This window comes from Phyllopteryx taeniolatus, chromosome 19 (assembly GCF_024500385.1).
Source record: "Phyllopteryx taeniolatus isolate TA_2022b chromosome 19, UOR_Ptae_1.2, whole genome shotgun sequence".
Lineage (NCBI taxonomy): Eukaryota > Metazoa > Chordata > Actinopteri > Syngnathiformes > Syngnathidae > Phyllopteryx > Phyllopteryx taeniolatus.
The window spans coordinates 13245673-13266123 of NC_084520.1; the positions used below are offsets into that span (position 1 = coordinate 13245673).

General features: G+C 43.0%; 2 protein-coding genes across 3 annotated transcripts; one reads left to right on the forward strand and one right to left on the reverse strand.

The window, feature by feature from the left end:
• Positions 1–1028: 1028 nt before the first annotated feature.
• On the reverse strand, positions 1029–4737 carry tbx6 (T-box transcription factor 6). The gene is made up of 8 exons (XM_061757098.1): positions 4668–4737; positions 4062–4248; positions 3555–3822; positions 2910–3053; positions 2706–2776; positions 2559–2617; positions 2117–2408; positions 1029–1986 (listed from the first exon to the last, which is right to left on the reverse strand). Exons 1-8 carry the CDS (start codon positions 4735–4737, stop codon positions 1044–1046), a joined length of 2034 nt encoding a protein of 677 aa, XP_061613082.1. The 3' UTR covers positions 1029–1043.
• Positions 4738–5677: 940 nt separating this feature from the next.
• fbxl15 (F-box and leucine-rich repeat protein 15) lies at positions 5678–11118 on the forward strand. 2 transcript variants are annotated; one of them, XM_061757088.1, is made up of 5 exons: positions 5678–7508; positions 8007–8160; positions 9137–9190; positions 9326–9843; positions 9953–11118. In XM_061757088.1, the coding sequence occupies exons 1-5, from the start codon at positions 7483–7485 to the stop codon at positions 10131–10133; spliced, it is 933 nt and encodes a 310-aa protein (XP_061613072.1). In that variant the 5' UTR covers positions 5678–7482; the 3' UTR covers positions 10134–11118. The 2 variants fall into 2 exon arrangements, with proteins under 2 accessions (XP_061613072.1, XP_061613074.1); XM_061757090.1 differs by having other exon boundaries at positions 6246–7508; positions 9326–9828.
• Positions 11119–20451: the final 9333 nt, after the last annotated feature.

Sequence of the window (20451 nt, forward strand, 5' to 3'; positions counted from 1 at the left end):
CAAATGACTGAGAGAAAGCCAATCAATAAGTCCACAGAGGAAATGATTAACCAGGCAGCCTTGTCATGTCTGAAGTCACTCACTCAATGTTCTGGAGCGTGACATACTTGGCATTATTGAACAACCGGACATTAAAAATAGAGCAATACAGTGTGCCTAGCTTTCGTAATTTCGCGACATCGCAGCAATTATATTGCCAAATATTCAACTTACAATATCAATTTGTCGATATTTGACATCACAGTTGCAGCTTAACAAATGTTCCGATGCATTAGGGAGAATCCCATCATAGACATTGCGATGCCAATTCTGTGTTTCCTGTGAAATGGTGGCGAACCAGCCAGGACAGCCCTCACATTGTTAGAGAATTTAAAATAAAGTTCACCTTTTAAAAAAATGGGGAAAAATAAGGCTCTATACTCGAATAATCATGATCATTTTCAATTATTTCTTTTTATGATTAATGTCATTATCATTTACTAACCAATTACTGAATAAAATAAAAGTAAGAAGTAAGAAGATGTAGATGTGTGTAAAATTGTTCAAAATCAATTAACAAAATGTTGAATGAGATAAATTATATAAAAAAAAAAAAAATACAGGTAATAAATTCATTTTTAATGATACAATTTTAGTGGAAACACTGCTTGATAATGTTTATGCTCGGGAACGAACCATGTGTGGCCCGCAGGCCTTAGTTTCCTGAGTGAGTAATGCTAAACTAAGATAAGCTAACTCACAACCGGCTATGCCACTATTTTTCCTGTATTATTTAAAATGCCAGAATAATATTTTTTTTATTTATGCAGTCATATAAAATACAGACATTTTGATTCACTTTTTTTTTCCTTTTTTTTCATATTCCGCAATGGTTATCTCAACAGAAGCACTATTTACAAATCTTTTTTTTTTTCCTTTTTCATTTTCTCTGATAACAGACGCTTAAAGATCACAATGAACTACATGAATGCTACACATTGCTAATTTCCCCCTAAAAGCGCTATCAAGCCAAAACCATTCGGCATCAAAACCTTCTTTTTGTTTTAGAACACAGCCCTGGAGCTCACATCCAGGAAGGACCCCTGGGCGTGGGCGTGCTGGTGTCTGTATAGGTGCCTGAGGGGGATGGTGAGAGACGGGTGAGGGTCCTGGCGTAGCCGGAGTGGGTAAGAGGAGAAGGCTGGGTACATGTTTGGAGTGGGAGTTGTGATGGGGAGGGGTGGCTCCAGCTGCGGGAGCAGGGAGTGGTGGTGCAGCATCATATCTGAGCGGTAGGGGCCGGCGGGGGGGAACTGAGGCATGGCGCCCAGCTCCACCGGGGTGTACGAGGGGGTCGCGTTGTTTAGGTTTTGAGGGTGAGGAGTGGAGGGGAAGCAAGAGGAGGGTTGGAAAGGCAGGGAGTAAGATGGGAGGGGGAAGGCGGCGGAGAGGTCGGGGCCTTGAGCTTGCTGGGTCAGATTGGAGAGGTGAAGGGCCTGGCTTGGAAAGGAAAGGTTTTGCAAGGGTGGTGGTGGGAAAGCAAAGGGTGCTGGGGGGGCACCCAGCGGGGACTGGGATTCAGCATTAGAAGGGAGAGTATTCGGATAAATGAAAGCTTCCGAACTTTGCTCAGTGGGGGAATTGTGGCCGCTGGAAACAGCATCATCTTGTTGCATGAGCAGCGACATTTGGTCCTGGGTCTGACACGGGGGGAAAGCGGCGTCGGGGTCGGATGGCGGCATGTTGTGATAGGAGGGCGAGGAGGTAGAGGAGGAAGATGGTGATGGAGTGGGGAAGGAGAAGGCGGTCTGCTGCAGAGAGGGTGAGGTGGTGGAGGAGGCGGTGGAGAGGGTGGGGGAGGAGGAGAGGAGGGCGGGGTAGTCCATGGGAGTGTCGGATGGGTTTATGGGGAAGGTGGAAGGCTGGGGGAGAGCAGCGAAGGAGGGCGAGCTGGTCTGAGCTGCGGGGAAGGTGGAGGTGAACGTCGCCTCACTCAGAGAGTCAGAGCTGTGAGGGACAGCACAGATAACAAAGTACATTTTAGTGGTAAACCTTATCAGGAACCCTGATATATATTTATGTATATATATTCACACACAACCTACATTCTAATATTTGTTGCTTACTCTATGCTTACCTTTCAATGATAGTTGTCGTGACCTCACTTCCAGTTGTGTCCTGCATCCCAGCACTAATGGAGAGGCGGATGTCTGGAATCTGGGAAGCTATGAAGGCCTGGTCAAGGTCCAGAGGCTGTTCTGAGACAAGAGTGCCCTGGAAGGGGGTCTCCTCTGGGGTAAAACCACATGAGGGCTCAGCAGGCAGAGGGGGGAGAGAGGCCAAAGCGAGTGCCTGCAGGTCTGCTCCGGTCATGCTGGGAGCGGTGGCGGGGACAGCGGGCTGAGTGGAGTCACATGGGTCACAGTTCACTGTGGGGGACATGGAGCCATGTTTGAAATATGGCAATAAGAGGAATATTATATGTAGTCATAAATTATCATCAGTCTCAAATGTCTCCACTGGAAGTGGTTCCTGCACCCAAAACGTTCGAGAATCCTTGGTGTAGATTACCCACTGACCTATAGCTGCGGTTTCCGTCATGTCAGCTAGTTTCCGTTTCTGTCTTGCATCTCTTTGTCTGTAGAGGCAAAAAAAAAACAACTTTTAAAATCCTAAATAGAAAATGCGCACTGACTAGAAACAAGAGTACTTTTATCGTGAATTACTTTTTGCTATTCATTCCTTCGTCCCGGAACCCTTTGGCAAAGGGATTGGAGTTGATCTTCAGCTCTGTGATCTGCAAATAAAAAATCCATTGTTCAACTTGAAGAGGTTCTTGTCGAGATATAATGAAAATATAATATCTTAGTTTGAGGAACCAAATAGGATTCCCTACAAAAAGCTATATTGACAGCATAGTGTGAAAGGACCTTGTTGTTCTGGTAGGCGGTGACTGTGATAAACTGGGTTTCGGGGAAGACGAAGGAGTGCTGCCCTCCGCCCCAACTCAGCATGTCCCTGGCCTCGATCACGTGCACTCTGGGCTGGTAGCGATGCAGCGAGTGCAGGATGATCTGAAAAGTCCCAGAGGAGAGGAAGAAAGAGGTTCCATTTTTTCACGTTTTCGACAATTTTCCGTACCGTTCACTATTCATTTACAATATATAACAACTCTCCACTGAGTTTGAGATAAATACTTCTTAGACATTGTGCAAGTATGTATCTTCCTACCTACCCACCTATCGACCAATATCTACCAATTTCTACCAATCTACCTACCTACTATTCTGCCTACCATTCTATCGACCTACCTTCCTACCGTTTTATCAGTCTACCTGTCTTCCGGTAACTACCCATCTCTACCAATCTACCTACCTACCATTCTAGTTACCTAGCTACCTAGTTAGCTAGCTAGCTACCTACCTACCTAGCGTTCTATCAGTCAACCTGTTTACTGGTATGCACTTATCTCTACCAATCTAGTTCTTCATACCTACCAATCTAGATTCCTATCAATCTACCTTCCTACCCACTGCTCTGTAGAGTCTCGCCTCATCGGGTTGTGCGCTACCTACATGTCCCTGTGCGTCCAGCGTGTTGTTGGTGAGCTTGGCGTAGTGGAAGGAGATGGTGCGACTCTGCCAGTGAGCACCGGTGGCAGGGGAATCCGGGTGGATGAACACGCGGTCCGGTAGCCTGGCTTCGGCTCCGCCCACCGCCTGCCATCCACCGCCTTGGAAGCGATAGCGGGAGTTGTCCGTCGGGATGATGTCCAGGAGAAGGATGTAGCGTAGGGATGGGTTCAGGCCCGACAGCTTCAACTTCATACCGGGAAACATCCGTCTGCAAGGAGAGGGAAGAGAAGGGAATTGTAGGAGGGAAGAGGTTTGGATTAGACCATATTCAACTTAATTGTCACAAATAGAAGGCAACGAACTGTTTGTTGGAATCTAATCAGCAGTACCTAAGTAGTAATTACGTAGCATGTACAGTCTGTACACAACCTTGGTATATAAATAAAGATATCATAATTCTACAGTATTTATCATTACTGTGTACTAGGTTGACCTCCCGTCACTCACCTGCCCTTTTTGGTGATGATCATCTCCGTTCCCACCGAGCTGAACTGCTTCCACAGCGACGAGTTCTCCAGGTCCATCTTCACGTCGTCTTTTTGCGCTTGGGCCGCCTGCTCGCTGTGGAGGCCCGGCTGGGGCGCCGTAAGCCTCGTGGGGGGCGGGGCTTTGGCCGCCCTGTCACACTCCCGATCTTTGGGGATTTCGGAGAAATGTTGGGAATGAGCTGCAATTTTTCGAAACGCTGCTGCTCGCCTACTAACTGGAACACGTAAGAGGGAGCACGTAGCTCCTATTCTGGCCTCCCTCCACTGGCTGCCTGTGCACTTCAAAGTTCATTTTAAGGTTCTGCCATCTGTTTCTCGAAATGGTCTCGCCCTGCCTTACCTTTCTGAGCTGCTCCATCCCCACACTCCTGCCCGGTGCCTCAGGTCAGCTGGCCAGCTGCTCCTGGACGTAGCGAAGTCTATGCGGAAGCTCGTGGGGATAGAACTTTTTCTATTGCTCGTCCCAAATGTTCAATTGTCTTATGTTTGGTCAGCTACAGTTCTTTTTCACGATTAAATAGAATTGAGTTGAGTTATGTGGGTGTGAAAGTGCAGGTCCTCTCACCTCTGTAGAAGCGATCTCCAATCCTCTGAGGTCCCAGCGCGAAGCTCGGATACACGTCCACGCCAAGCATAATGTGCCTCTGTGCTCTTCAGCTGGGGAAAAGTAGTAGTAGTAGCAGTACCTCTCCCCACTGCTCTTTTTGCTTTACTTAATCTTCCTCTTTGCTTCTGCTCCAGTTTGTCTTTTGCCCTGGCTTCCAACAAATGCCTCCAGCCCGACGGTTCTCTGTTATATAGGTGTGGGGCTGCTCACACTTGGAGGCCAAATGGCCACATTTTCACACCAACCTCTTTGACACCCTGCATTCTTTCTCTCTCTCTATCTATCTGTCTATCCATCTATCCATTTGAATTAATTGACATTTGAACCATAGAATCAATCCAGCCTCTCATCCTTTGAGATCAATAAATATTGTTTATATGTTAATTTACAGTATTCCAAAGTCTCCTAATAGTGATGATCTTGAACAATAACATTCAAAATGGTGACACATGTACAGTATTGTGTTGTCACATTATGTATGACAATTCCTATTCAGAAAAAGCATATATTTTATTTTAAAAAAAATAAAAGTGAGTGTGTAACAAGTCTGTTTAATAGTCTCACTTTGGTTGTAATCATAGTCGAGGAAAATAATATCAAATGATAAATTTGCTAAATTATAAATCACAAACAAAATCAAGTCCACAATTATTACTATTTGCTCCATTTTCATTTGCAGTATTTTATTTATTTCCCACAGTTTTTTTGTTTTTGTTTTTTTCCCCCCTCCATTTTACAAATGTCTGTTCTAATGTATCCTCATCGTCAAACACAGTCCAAACTGCATTTGCGAACTACAGTAATGGAGCGGACTCGTAACGTGTTGTGGTCCAGTAGTGAATAGACAGGACCGATGATGAAGGAGAAGAAAACGTAGTTTACAAGCAGGTCCCCTGCAGCTCACTGATGGCCCGATGACACGTTTCTTCCTCTCAGCTGTGCGTCTGTTTAGCCGTCAGTGGGGAGTCTTTGGACGTTCGGACGAGAGGAAGCCAGTTGGGCAGGTGGCTGCAATTTGGCCACACAAACACTCGCGTCGAGAGGTTGATTGTTGACCTTTGAAGGTTTTAAAGGGGACAGAAAGTTTCGCCTCACATTCTAATCCTACTCTTGCGCAATATATGGAGATCCATCTAAACCTTTGATTTTATTAAGATTATAATGCTGCGTTTGTGTTTGTAGTAGTGTGCGGTGGTGTATCATTGTATCATACTAAGAGGAATTTTTAATTATATGTGATATTTAATACAATGTATAGTGCAGTTGCGAAAATAATTTGGGTATACTCTAAACAGTGGATATAAAAAGTCTACACACCCCTGTGTACACCTAATGCTAGGTTTTTGTGATATAGAAAAATATTGACCAAGATAAGTAATTTCAAAACTTTTTCCACTATAAATGTGACCTACTACCTGTACAAATAATTTTTTTGAAAAAAAAAATATAAAAATCTTTTCGAGAGGGGAAGTACAAATTAACAATTGAGATAATGTGGTTGCACAAGTTTTGCACACCCTCTTATGAGTTGTGTTCAGAATTAACCAGTCACATTCAAACTCATCTTAACAGGAGTCAGTATACACCTGCCACCATTAAAAGTGCTTCTGATTAACCCCAAATAATTTTCAATTGTTTTAGTAGGCTTTTCTTGACTTTTGTTTGATTTCTTGTAGAGGCCTGAAGGTTTTGCACTGCCTTGATTTCACAGGAAGTTGTACATGTTATAGATCAGATTGATGGTGGAAAAGGTTTAAAAAGATTTAGCTTGGTCTCATTGGTATTACAAAAACCTTGTATTTAAACATGGGTGTGTACACTTTTTATACTCACTGTACCCAGTTCCCCCACACTGGATCTTCACACTAGATAAAAAAAAATAAAATCACTGATGATTACTGGGACCATTTCCTGTAAAACACAATATCACCATAAATAAATGTTCCGAAAAGCGAGGTAAATCCAACAAGCTCTTGTTGCTCTGTGCGCCAGCGACAACTGGAGTCAGGTAACAGCCAGGAGAGTCAATGTTGTTGTAGTTGTTGTTTTCTTTCTCCATTTGTGTATGTTTAAAAAGGGCTGAGTGGAAGTGGAGGTGTGAGTGTTTTCTATTAATGCTTTTACAAACTAACAGGTGGGTCCAATAACAGCTAATAATGAGGGGTGCTACTTGCCTTGTTGTCTTAATGCTGCTTGCACAGGGAGAGAAGCGGAGGGGGTGGGTTAAAGTGCAATAAGCATTACCATTAATTAATTATCCTGCTCCTTGACACGCACGTGCTAAGTAGTTTGAACTGTATCTTCGTTTGATGAATGAGGTCTAAAGGTCATTACACCAAAAACTTTGAATCAGTCGAATCATACTTCATTAAAATAGTCGAAAGTCATTGGTTGTATTCAGAATCACAACTTATCTGTTTTGAAAAGTTCTGGGGGAAAAAAATTTAAATTAAGGGACCACAATAATACTGGACTATTTTTTATTTTCTTTAAATATATGCTATGAATGACTATTTTTTTAATTTGCTAGTAGTTTGTAGAATAAAACAAAAAGAATGTTTTAATAAAACATATACCAAAAAATAGTTGATTTTGCTTTTCCCAAAGCTTTACAGGTGGGTGTGGTTGTGGGGGCCGGACAGTAGGTGGCGGTAATACAACAATAATCGGGATGCTAGTTACTCGAAGAAGATGGAGGTGACGAAGAAGAAGAAGTGCTTTCATTCTGACGCGATCAACAACAACAACAAAATTAATAATAATTCAACTTAACATGGAGGAAGAGGAACAAGCACTAGCGTAAGAGATTGTTTATTTTTACTCTTTGAAACACTTGGACTCGTCAACCTGACGAACAAGTGTTCCGTAATGTGTCTCTTTTTTTAGTAACTTTTTTAATTTTAATTTAAAAAAAATATGTTTATGCCCATGGTCACTCCTTACTTTAATATATTATTCAGTAAATATTGCACTAGCGTAAGAGATTGTTTATTTTTACTCTTTGAAACACTTGGACTCGTCAACCTGACGAACAAGTGTTCCGTAATGTGTCTCTTTTTTTAGTAACTTTTTAAATTTAAAGTTTTAAAAAATATGTTTATGCCCATGGTCACTCCTTACTTTAATATATTATTCAGTAAATGGCAAACGTATTCACACAGGTACCTGAAAAATCTACTTAAGTAGCGTGACTAAGTATTTGTACTTCGTTACTTCAGCGGTCGCGACATTTACTAAAGTTAAAAGTTAAGCTTTTAAAGTACTATGCTATTATACTAGCTATTATTTTCTGTGCAGGTTTTCCTTCTTGGCGTTACCATGGGACGACATATTAGTTCCACATATTTTATCCTATTTACCTTTGACACAGCTCGTCACCTTGCAAAGAGTGAGCAAGCAGTTCCGCACGCTCATCCGGCTCTTCTTCGCCAGATGCAGGAGTTTTCAGCTAGTAAGTATTTGTTAAGGATCTAAAGTGTTTTCATTTGAGCTGGGACACGTTTGACCGATATGGATTTTTATGATTTTTTGTTGTTGTTTTTTTTGTTTGTTTTTATTTTTAAGGCCAATTCCGATATTTGGCAGAAAAAAATCCAATACTGATTAATCGTCCAATTAATTAAAAAATATATAATGGCTAAAAAAAACTTTTTTTTTTTTGGTCGCTTATTGCTCACAACAAGATATGAATTACAGGCAGAACATTTGACTACTGTAGTACTTGTTTAATTTTACATTTTACAATTTTTAGGTACAAAAACATGCACACACACAAAAAAATCATCAACGGATGAATTTATCTTTAGATTTTGGCCATTGTATGCACTATATAGGCAACATAATGACTAAAGTTCCTGGCAAAACATTATGCACGATGGATCACATTTCTTCTACTCCATTAATTTCTTTGCCATAAAGTGATGACTTCAAAATAAGAACCAGAGACGCCTTTCTCAGATGTCAAAACATATCTTTGACAGAGTTGCATTTTAAATAAGTGATGTACAAACAGGGAGTTAAACTGAAACGGGAGCCAATCTTTTTGTGTGTGCGTTTGTTTTGATGATTGTTTTACGGTTTTGTGCATTGTGGCTGTTTTTGTTGTTTGTTTATTGTTGTTTGCTTGAATGTGTGTGTGTGTGTGGGGGGGGGTTTAATCAGGCCTAATATGAACTCTATGTGTGTGTGGGCCTGTTGATTGGCGGTTGTGACCAGTATGAGATGAAAGAGCAAAGGAACATTTAAGCTTCAACGTTTGGTCAAGTTAGGGAGTCTGCGTGTGGTGTGACTGACTGGGTGTGAGTTGTAGCCGATAGCAACTTCTTTCTTTTAAATTGAATTAAAATAAATTAATTAAGCAATTAACTGTGAAATTGGGGCACTGTATTGTTCGATGAGTACCTCTGACTTATGTTGATTTTGTACAGGTTGGACCTTGTCTTCCAAAGGAGGCTGTTCGCTCACTGTTGAAGGACAACAAGGTTCTTTGCACGCTTTCATTTGAATTGAGTTAAACATTTCTATGAAATTGAAATTATTTAACCAATTAACCGAAATTGTGAAATGGAGGCACTATTTTAAATGAATACCTCCCTGACTCTGTTAATTTTGTACAGGTTGGACCTTGTATTCCAAAGGAGGCCGTTCGCTCGCTGCTGAAGCACAGCAAAGTTCTTCGCAGGCTGTCACTTGAGAACTGCTCCTCCTGGCTGACGGACAAGGAGCTGCTGCCCGTCATCAGCCGGAACCGGCGTCTGCTGACGGTGGACTTGAGCGGATGCGTCGGCCTGACCCGCCGCTCGCTGGTCGCCGTGTCTTCGAACTGCGTACACCTGCGGCGGCTCGCCGTGGCCCGGTGCGACTTCGTGGACGGCCCGTTACTGTGCAGCCTGGCCGACCGCTGCGGAGCTTTGCGCTCGCTCGACCTCAGCGGCTGCTGCCGGCTGAAGGACGACGCCATCTGCTACCTGGCCAAGAAGTGTGCGCGGTTAACCTTTCTCTCTTTGGCTTTGAATGAAAAGATCACAGATGAGTCGGTGGAGGAGGTGGCCAAGAACTGCAGGGGCCTCGAGCATCTGGACATCAGGTGCTGCCTGCGGGTCAGGGACCGGGCCATCAGGTATCACATCTTTTGGTTTGTATTTTATGTTCAAAACACACATCATTATTTTAGAATGGCCTGTGTATTTTGGATTTTTGTGTTGTAGTTGAGAAATCATCTGATAGCGTGCTGCCTTTCATAGGACCGTTGCTGAGTACTGCCCCATGCTGCAGTCCTTGAAGGTGAGACACTGCCCCGATGTGACCGAGTCCAGCCTGAAGCTTCTGCGCAAGCGCAACGTGCTCGTTGACGTTCATTCGCCACCGGGGAGGGATCGGCTGCTCGCCGTGCATTACGGTCCTTATGTCAATCTCCAGGTATAAGCCATGTCCACACAGTCGAAGAAATGATATACTTGTTTGTGTTGTTGGCCTTTTATCCACACGCGAGCACATTTCAGCGCACGAAAAATGACTTTTTGGCCAGTTTAAAATAGCTTAGTGTTTCTATTTCTTTCTGTTTCACCGATTATATTTCGATTGCTTTGTTAACGACGTAAAAGTACATTGTAACTCCACACGTATGATGCCACCTTTTGTGCCTTTTCCACAAATGACATCTGATTGGCAAAAATGGCCTTTGATGTAAACTCGACAACCAGTGTGTTTTGACATGTACGAAGAATCTTTAGCCTGAAGTTTTTATATATCTTATATAATACAGTATTATACTGTAGATAAAAGGATAATAAAGGGGAATCATGGTGAACTAGTGATTAGCACATCTGCCCCACAGTACAGAGGCCATTGGTTCGAATCTCTGCGGTCCGTATTTCTCCCACGTTCCAAAAACCTGTTTAAGTTAATTGAAAACTCTTAATTCCCGATATGTGCCCTGCCATTGACTGGCGACCAATCCAGGGTGTACACTGGCTCTTGTCCAACTTCAGCTGTGACAGGCTACAGCTAACCCGAATGAGGCCCAGAACTATAGAAAACTGATTGAAAGATGACATCATGATGGTAGAAATATATTTATCCATCCAATACTTAGCCAGGTGTGGACTTGGTTGGTTTACAGTCGCAATTAATAAGTGTCACTTCATCTTAGTTAGTTAAAGTAAGTTATTGTGTATATGACACCACATTGTTTAGTTTGCACTTGCACTTTGTGCCAACATACTGTATAAAAGGTGGATTAACAGAATGTGTCGCTGCTACACCAAAACAATGTTAGGAGCCAATGGTTAGTGTAATGGGATCAACCCATTCAATGGGGTTTTTTGTTGCCAGTAACCTACTGATTCCAAAATTGTTCATTATGGTTTTGATACACATACATTTTTAATAAACAATACAGTGCAAATAATTTTCTTGAGAGTCTGGACTTTTTTTTTTAAATTATCATTAGCAACTAATGCGTTTTATATTCAGTATACAGATGTAGCTTGAGGTGGCATAATGTACATGACCATAAACAAACAGTCATGAAAACTAAATGCAGTTTCAGTAAATGAATTTCTAATTTCTAGTCCCAAGTTTTTTCTTCTTCTCCTCTCTTATCTGAATAAAGTCGTACATAGTATGTTTTCAGAGGTTCTGACATACTCTTAAGTCCCTAATGTGTGGCAAATTGAGTTCATTTTCATATTGTCACACTTCCTCCCAATTCCATTGGTGAATGAGACTTTCTGTACGTTCACTCGATACTGTATATGAAACCAGCAAAGCCTTTAAAGTGGATTTGTTTGTGTTTCCTTCAAAATTCACACCAATTTCACCATTTACATCTACAGCAATTTGCCTTCTAACTAAACTGCGCTATTCAATGTCTTTATATATATATATATATATATATATATATATATATGTGTGTATGTGTGTGTATGAGGTTGTATAAAAATTAAAAGCTTCTGTTCATAGTAAACGTCCCTATTTTGACATGCTATATTCAACCTTTAAAATGTCAAAAAAAAATAAAATAATAATAAGATCAAGCATCGACTGCCTTTGTTTTTGTACATCCTACTAAATACCTCTTTGAGCATGGGCTGTTGAGCTGTTGTCCTCTTGCCACCAGAGGTCAGCATTGAGCTATAATCACAATTCACATCTTGTGAAGCTTTCATCATTCACTCAATCTTCCTCATGACAAATGTTGGCGTTCAAACGTAGTTCCTCCTCACTTTTACAATTTAGTATATGGCTGTCACAAAATTCAAAGGCAATATGACATCTGTCATTTTGTACTCTACCTCGGAGAAGCATTGAGCCACAAATGCACAAAAGACAACACAGCGGCTTTCCACCTGAGCATTATTGACGTGAACAAAGTTCGCATTAAAGCGTTGATAGGGTGAGAGGGAGTCGTCCGTGTGTAAATCCACGTGACGGAGTCGCTGATAAGGCTAAATGAAACACATCTCCACGGGCAAAGGGGGTCCAGGAGACGCCAGTCTGAATTAGTACCCCGGCCCAATTTGCAGTGACTTCATTAACCAAGCAGCTTTAGCGCATGGCTGGGAGGTTGTGCCCCCCAGATCATGCTTTCCAAAGAAAGGGAGCTTCCTAAAGAGGAATGGTCATGCTACTTGTGGATCAGATGAGATTCCAGGGGGAAGTGCGCTATCCCGCTCTACTCATGGAACTAGCTTGGCCTGTCTTCAACAGCCCGCTAATATCCACAGGGGATCAACTGCCATCCGCAGGTTTGAGCCCCTGAAAGCCGTTCACCAACATTGCACGGCAGATAAGATTGAGTGGATCATCGGGACTTCAGATATGGAAGCCTCAAGTCTCAGATTGATGTGGCTGTTTGCAGTACCAGTACATCGTCTTTGTGGATTCTCTGCCATCTGCAGGTCGTGGGCAACATAAATAAAAGGCAGTTGGACTTCTTCTCGGAGCTGTTTCACCTTTAACCTAAATGGCGAAGATGATCTATTTGGAGTCCCATCTGTCAGTATGTGAACAATGTTATTCGTTCAATGAGCTTTGGTATTCCATGTTATTCGGAGTTTAACAGTGAACCCTTCCAACTTACAGACTTGATTGAGTGCGGAACACAAGGACACGCTACCCCATCTGGCCAGACGAGGGTGTGCTTTCTTCAGACTGTCGTTAAGGATGTTCTGTGAGAATATTTTAAGGTTTCGCTCACTACTCACTGGACCGTGTGACTTGATTGACAGCGTAATGTGATATGTGCAGCATACCTTTTAGGAGTGCACGCTTTTATCACTGGAAGAATGCTCTAAGGTAGGCTTTGGACCCTTGACTTGTAGAGTCTGGGAACGCCCTGTATATATCTGGAAACCATACCGTACAATATCTGAAGGGAACAACACTGACTCTTTAACTCTTGAGTCTGACAGTGAGGATTCCTTTTTCCATGCAGGTGCATCAGGAATGCACCTTAGAGAGTCATCATGACCCAGACTTGAAAGACCTCCATGAAACGAAGCACACAGCGGACGGGTTTCCCGCTGAAAGGTGGTGCACCTAAAAGGACCTTGGGCTCCCTGCCAATGTGCCCAGGGTTTGTCAATTAAGAAAACACAGACCAATCTGTGGTTGCTGAAAAAGATCCTCTGGGCCGGCTCTCGAGGCTGAGAGACGGCCTTTTGTTCCTAGGCATGTTTCACATAGTTTCAAAAGCCCGATAAGCGCAGGCTTCGTGAAACCCCGCTTTATGCTTGGCCACTGTAAGGTCTCAGAGGGGACGGGGAGTATGGGGGAAGCACTGTCATCTAAAAAGTAATACCCCTCCTCGCTGCACGTTAGGTGGTCCTGGGGCCAGACCAGGGGAACTTGGCTGAATGATCCCCAATCATCCATATGCCTAGGTCCCTATCAGACCCACAGTCTAAACTCGGCTACAAGGAACTTCTGCTATTCTTTGAAATCCGATAATAATAATTATTTTAAAAAAAAAAGATACTTGCAGATTTAAAGAGTGGATAGCAGGACCACCCAATGGTAAGTAGCAGGGAAATCTAAGTTGAGGCAATTGGAAGATTTGTGGCCAGGGGTGGTCCCAAGTGAGTGCGACTTTTGTTTTATATAAAAAATTCTGAGCGGAACACATCAGTCATTGTTCACAAGCTACCTAATTCTAATTGCATCCTTATAGAACGTGCCTTGCAAACCAACTTTCGAAATCAAAATTCCTGAAGGTGAAGCAGGATCAACAATTGGAGAATTGAATACTTTTGTGTTCTCAAGCTCAAGCTGTTGAATTGCCTTTCCTCAGTCAAGAAATCAACTAACTAGGGTGATTCCAGTTCCTCCCTTCGAGGTACCAGAGGTAGGCTACCACTGCTGCAACAAAAGAGCTCCAGATCATTTACCGAGTTCCAGTCACAACTTTTCATAATAGGAAACTCCAAAAGAAATTCCTAGCAAATTGCGCTATATTGCACTGCTTAGTGGAAGCTTCGTGGTGCTTTTGATGTCCAGCCTGTGTGCGCACTTCCATTAGACAGCTTTAAGAGCATGCCGAGCGCTCTTGAAAATGAGTTTCTTGTGGCAGCCTCCTCGGATGCACCGCCGTCTCCACAGCAGGCCACCAGGGCTTTGTCAAGACGGCGTGCGCTACTTTAAGCCCGCCGCCTCTCAAGCCCCCTCCTCCATTATGCCGTACTCAGTCGGGCAGAAAGTAAAAGAGCCTCTTCTGCAGTCATGAGGCCACACCGACATGCTACACAGTTCAGTGTTAGATATTTGTGAGTCATATAAACAGAAGCGAGGGAACTGAGGTGTCACAGGAGAACAAAATATAATTGGGGATTATAGAAGTGTCGGAACCCTCCACTAAATATTGGATTTTTCTTCAATTGTGTGCTTTGGAAAGAAGTGACAAATATACTGACATTCAAATCATTATGGGACACTTTTAAAGATTAAAGTCAAATTGCTTGCTTAGATTTTTGCATTGTTTTTGACTTTTACACATTCAGGCACATTTCTCTAGCCCCCCCCCATTTATAAACTGTTTAGCTTTCCTCAGATCTTCTCAGTGAACGTCTTGTGGGCATTTGTGTGGCTACCCATTGGCACAGATGCTGGGGTGTGCACAGCGTGCAAATTCAGGACTTGGCCAGGTTATTCATGCATGACCTGGCCCATGTTTGGCCGTGTCTTTTGGTTGCATTCAGCAGTCTTTCCCTTACTCATCTTTGGCCAGCCAGTTTCCCCAAACATACTGTATGGTCATCTGGACCAACCTACATTTATTTTCTCCTTGTAACTGGGCTTTTTTTTACAACCCAACCTTCCTTTCTCAACACTAAAAATCAGCTTAGGTGTGCTATTTGTAGATTTGTATTGTCATGTATATGCCAAAACTACAGGGGGCAGCATTTCTAACACAACACTTTCCATCTCTGTCGAATAAAACAAGCGGCCTGCATTTGAGACTGCTCAGAAGTCAGATATGCTACTCGGAGTTTACGAGTTCCACTTTCAAAGCGTTTTAGTTGAGCAAACATAATTCATAAATGGCAATTAAGCTATAGTATTTGCTTTGTTTATGAATGTCTAACTTGACCTACAGCAGTCCGACAACAAATATAATCATTAATTGGCATCCTTGATGAATTTTTTTGAATACATTTTATCCCTTAAGACTCAATACAGAATCGTTAATGCGGAGTTCTCATATCAAATCACAAATAAAGAACGAATATATATTTTGTAGTGCCATTGTTCTGTGAATTCTGAATCTGTAATGTCTGGGTACTTAATTTTGTCAATCCAGCGCACTTTTCTGCACACTTTTCTGAATCAGGGCGCGGATTTCAGACTTTCTAACAAAGGTCTTGGCAGTGAGGTCGACTGTTAACGTTAGTCGCTCGCGCTAGCTGTTAGCTAGCTACCCGCGAGTTGCGAGGCACAGTTGCAATGCAACTTTTATGCATTTTTATTCAGTGGTAACTCAGACGTTGAGTGGCATTCCAATGTCAAACTTTACTCAGGCAAAGTTAAAAAAAAAATATATTAAACTACACCAGTTTTCTAGACCACAACTAGCAGTGGAGTTGACCGCTAATGGTAGCTGATATCCATTGACTAGTCACAAAAACAGGAGCAGTGCCAATGAGGTTAAACAAGAAGCTATTTTTGGACCAAACTGGCTCCTTTTTAACGATAATAATGCTGTGTTTTGATAATTTTTGGAAGCAAAAGCACAACCCTCCCCATCGTATATTTATTTATGGGGTGCTTAGACAAGCTCCTCCACCACTAGCAATAACGCCAGCGGTGCACTTAAGGGAGCGCAGTTCAACATTTACACAGCATCGCTGAAATCAGATTATGTATGGGCTCAATTGACTTAATGCATATAAAGAGACTAGATCCTATTAATGAACAGGCCGCCCTCAGGCGCCGGCCCGACCCGAGACCAAGCTAATCTGGCATGCAAATTAAATCTGGCCTCTGTGCGTGTGTGTCTGCCAGTTTAATGCTATCCATTACAGTGTTTCCACTTATTTATAGATACGATTAGAAAAGAATAGCCTCTGAAACAAACAGAGGGAGGGGGTTTCGCTCTGCTATGGTGCCTCGGAAGTGTTTTCTTCCCTTGAAATGTCGCCCCACGGACAGTAGGGGAAGCAGTCATTGATTGGTACAGCCTTACCCAAACTCCTTAAAAGACACGCAGCCCCTTCAACATCCGGAGAGAGTTGACACACACACCCTGCCCCGCGCTCACAAAAATAAAAACGAACATTGGAAGTGAAGTGACACATCTTGACTGAGAGTCGAGCCAAGTTTAGCCTAGGTTGTTCGTGGAAGTTAAGGAGAGTTCCAAAATGATCACTTGGTCATTAATTGTTTTTTTTGGGCTGGGGGGAATGTTTTAAGATGAGTTTGAAATGATATTCAACTGTTTTGGGATCATCGTTTGTGTTATAGTTACAATTTAAACAATAATATAGTTTTGCCTGCGAAGACCATATTTTGGTTACTTGGTGTAACCAACATGAAAACCAGAGGGATGCCGCAATGGTTTGGTTGGGGGCTTGTCCTTGGGGAAAAGGGTGCACTTACTCTGTTGGGGTGTAGAAGGAGGCACGTGACTTAAAAAGTTTGGGAAAGAATGTTCTGTAAATGTTCCAGTCATCTGTGTGAGCCCACTCAAAGTCAGATCCAGTCCAGATGAAATGTCTTTTTTTTTCCTCAAGATTGAGCCAATTGAATACTTTCTCTTGATCTGACACAGGGGTTCCCTGACAAATATAAATAAATAAAACCTTCCAGGCGCAGGTACGCTTGAGTATGTGCACCTCATTTCAAGCACAATTAACTTGAAATGGAGTGCTGCAGGATCAATAGTCCCCATTTGATCCAGGAGGGGGTTGCTGAGCTGGATGTCACTCTATGGAAATAGCGCACATATGGTAACGCCGCCAGTTTAACAGCAACTCTGAGAATTGACTGTTACCCGTCTTGTTCCAGGGCGACGGGAATAACAAACAGCGGGGACGCACTTGGGAGCTATCTTCTCCTATCCCGGCATCAATTAATCTTAAAGAGAGACTCCATTTAAAGCTAATGAGCAGGGATTAAAACTAAGGCACGTTGCTACTCGGAGAATGTTGAAGAGGACTTACTGTATGTTGCGGAATTTGATGCTTTTGACTGCAAGTAGCTCTCTTTGCGACCCAACATAAAAAGATAAATGAACACCCGCTGACCCCCGCGCAGCCCTGTTCCTTCATCATATAAACAACAAAAAACAGAGCGAATCAAAGCCAATTCCCCGACGGGTGCTTATATGAAATGCAACGTTCAGGCGCCATACCCTCCCAACCTTCCCCCGGCTCAGAACGTGGCATTTATTTGCAGGCCTCTGTTTCAATTTAAAGGGAATGGCAGCCGAAGGAGGCACAAGGGACAGTGTCTCATCACTGCCACTTACCACTCTTATAGGCCTGCCGCCGGAGGAGGGAAAACTCAGCAGGCAGGCAGCCCCCCCACCCACTTCAACAGTGAAGCCCTCCACCAGTCAATGTCATGCATGGCTCGCTGATAGCCTCGTATTCCCAATCCCTTTTGGAGTGTCTGCGTACACATTTTGACAGGTTCACGGTGTCTTGAAGAACACTGCACCTATTTTAAGATCGTTAAAGTTAGTTCTCCAATGGCAAAATACAACACAACCGTCCTTTTTCTTGTATGAATATCTTTTCTGAGCCGCTTCTCCTCACAAGGGTCGCGGGAGTGCTGGGGCCTATCCCAGCTATCGTCGGGCAGGAGGCGGGGTACACCCTGAACCGGTTGACAGTGGTGGTCATTGGCTTTCCTTTTAGAATCAGACTAAATTATTAAATCCATGAATATCACTAAGACTTAATATGGAGCCGTTGAGAAAACAATTTGACCCCGAAACAGCGTAACTTCCCAGCTCAAGGACGTTCCCGAGAATGCTCTTGAAAAGACGACATACGGACATTCCTCGCCTAAAGGGTTAATCGTTGACGGAAGGAAAAACAAACAGGTCCGAAAATAGCGACGGCATTTTTTGGGGGCGATTAGCTCATTTGAAATTCAGCATTGTGCCCATACAGGGCTGACGGTGGGGGGTAAATTAGTGCTCGGAGATGAATTACTGAGCCAAAGGGAAGTCACATGTGGAACTGGCATGTTATGAGTGGAAAATACAAAAAAAAAAAAAAAAAAAAAAATTGACAAACGTATTGGGACACATTGTCATATAGGAAGTGAGGATGGAAGAAAATATCTGTTTTGCAAGTTCTACTTTTCAGAGATTTAGCTTCATGGAAAGATGCTATACAGTAAATCCTTCTCCGTCGCGGGGGTTATGTTCCAGGCGACCCACTGCAATAACTGAAAATCCGCAAAATAGAAATACCCTTTTTAAATACACCCTAATATTTACGGTACTTGAAAATTGATTTAAGGCTGTTAAACACTGTTTTAAAACAAACACATTTAAACACTATGTTGAGAGAGTGCAAGAGCAATGGATTACAAAAATCTTGTACAAACAATATATTAAAAAAAAAGATAACCACTGTAATAACACACACACAAAAACACACTGATATCCTTTAAGCTAAATCTATCAGGTCTTCATATCCAATAATCTGTAAACAATCACAGTGCAGCTCAGCTTCTGGTATCACGTGAAACTTGGTAACGCACTTGAAAAGGTATCAGGTTTTCATAGCATAATAATTCAGACTGTCGGACTGTTATTGTTGCTTAAGACTAACTTGTTTTACTTTCCTAGCAAGAAAATATTTAACCTGTTTTCATCTTTTTGAATAATTTTATTTGGATACATTCTTTTATTTGAGAATCTTATTTATTACAGAATTTACCTGTTTGTGCGGCACGGTGGCTGACTGGTAAGAGCGTCAGCCTCACAGTTCTGAGGACCCGGGTTCAATCCCCGGCCCCGCCTGTGTGGAGTTTGCATGTTCTCCCCGTGCCTGCGTGGGTTTTCTCCGGGCACTCCGGTTTCCTCCCACATCCCAAAAACATGCATGAATTGGAGACTCTAAATTGCCCGTAGGCATGACTGTGAGTGCGAATGGTTGTTTGTTCCAATGTGCCCTGCGATTGGCTGGCAACCAGTTCAGGGTGTACCCCGCCTCCTGCCCGATGACAGCTGGGATAGGCTCCAGCACGCCCGTGACCCTAGTGAGGAGAAGTGGCTCAGAAAATGGATGGATGGATGGAATTTACCTGTTTGTAGATTTTTTTTTTTTCATTTTAAAAGCTATTTTAAATGTGTTCCTGTTTACACAAACGAAAAGCTCTTGCTCTGTCCATTTTGTTCCCAAAGTCCGTACCCAACTTTGATTTTTGCCGTACCGTTTCGTGCTTTGCGCCTTGAAACCCCCCCCCCCCCCCAAAAAAAACCCAATCTAAGTATCATAAAACCCCCATTTTCCAGGTAGACCAGTAAAGTGTCGACACCTCCGCGCCGCTCCTCCGCCACCCTGCTCCCCGTTTTCCTTCCGAGCGCCATCCATTTTGATTTCAATTAAAGATCCTGAGTGTGACTGTTGAAGAGAAATTGCCTGCCTTTTTAATTAGCTAGTCTAAGTTGGCGGAAGCAATTGTTTTTTTTGTGTGTGTTTTTTCCCCCCCCCCTCAGCACTTTCCATTTGATGAGCCTGGAACTGCCATTTTATAACCATGAGTGAACGTACGTTTTTGTCACCCCCCCCCCCAAAGAATTACTCACGTGTTTGTCATTAGTCACGATGAGAATATTACGTGCGTTTGTGTGATTTCTTTCTGCATGTGGGCCTCTTCCCACATTGGCGATGAAGTGGTCAGTGCAGGTTTAGGACCACATGGTGCGGCGCAGGCCGCTGCCCGCCAGTCAATAATCTATTATGGAGTGCCCCCCGCCACCACCGGTCCCCCATCCCCAGTGTGACTAATGCACTGCACAGAGAATGCCTCCCCGAGGTTAATGCTGCACCGCTGACCCCGCTCCCCTTCTGACAAACTCTGTCAACGCTTGATCGGGAAAAGATGCTCCTCAGCCCAAAAGGAGGGGGCTAATACATCACAGCATAACGTAGCAGTCCCCAGCAAATATGCGTCTGAGTGGCTGTAAGCAGTAATTGACCCCTCCCCCCAAAAAATCTTTTTTTATAATTGCCTGCATTGCCTATATTATAGTTCAAACTGTAAATATACCCCAAACTTTGATCTC

Coding starts and splice junctions, on each gene's coding strand:
- fbxl15 (XM_061757088.1), top strand. CDS start 7,483: ATGGAGGAAGAGGAACAAGCACTAGC. Junction 7,509..8,006: donor GAAGAGGAACAAGCACTAGC/GTAAGAGATTGT, acceptor TTTTCTGTGCAG/GTTTTCCTTCTTGGCGTTAC. Junction 8,161..9,136: donor GATGCAGGAGTTTTCAGCTA/GTAAGTATTTGT, acceptor GATTTTGTACAG/GTTGGACCTTGTCTTCCAAA.
- tbx6 (XM_061757098.1), bottom strand. CDS start 4,737: ATGCTTGGCGTGGACGTGTATCCGAGCTTCGCGCTGGGACCTCAGAGG. Junction 2,618..2,705: donor GAAGGAATGAATAGCAAAAA/GTAATTCACGAT, acceptor TTGCCTCTACAG/ACAAAGAGATGCAAGACAGA. Junction 1,987..2,116: donor ACGACAACTATCATTGAAAG/GTAAGCATAGAG, acceptor TGTCCCTCACAG/CTCTGACTCTCTGAGTGAGG.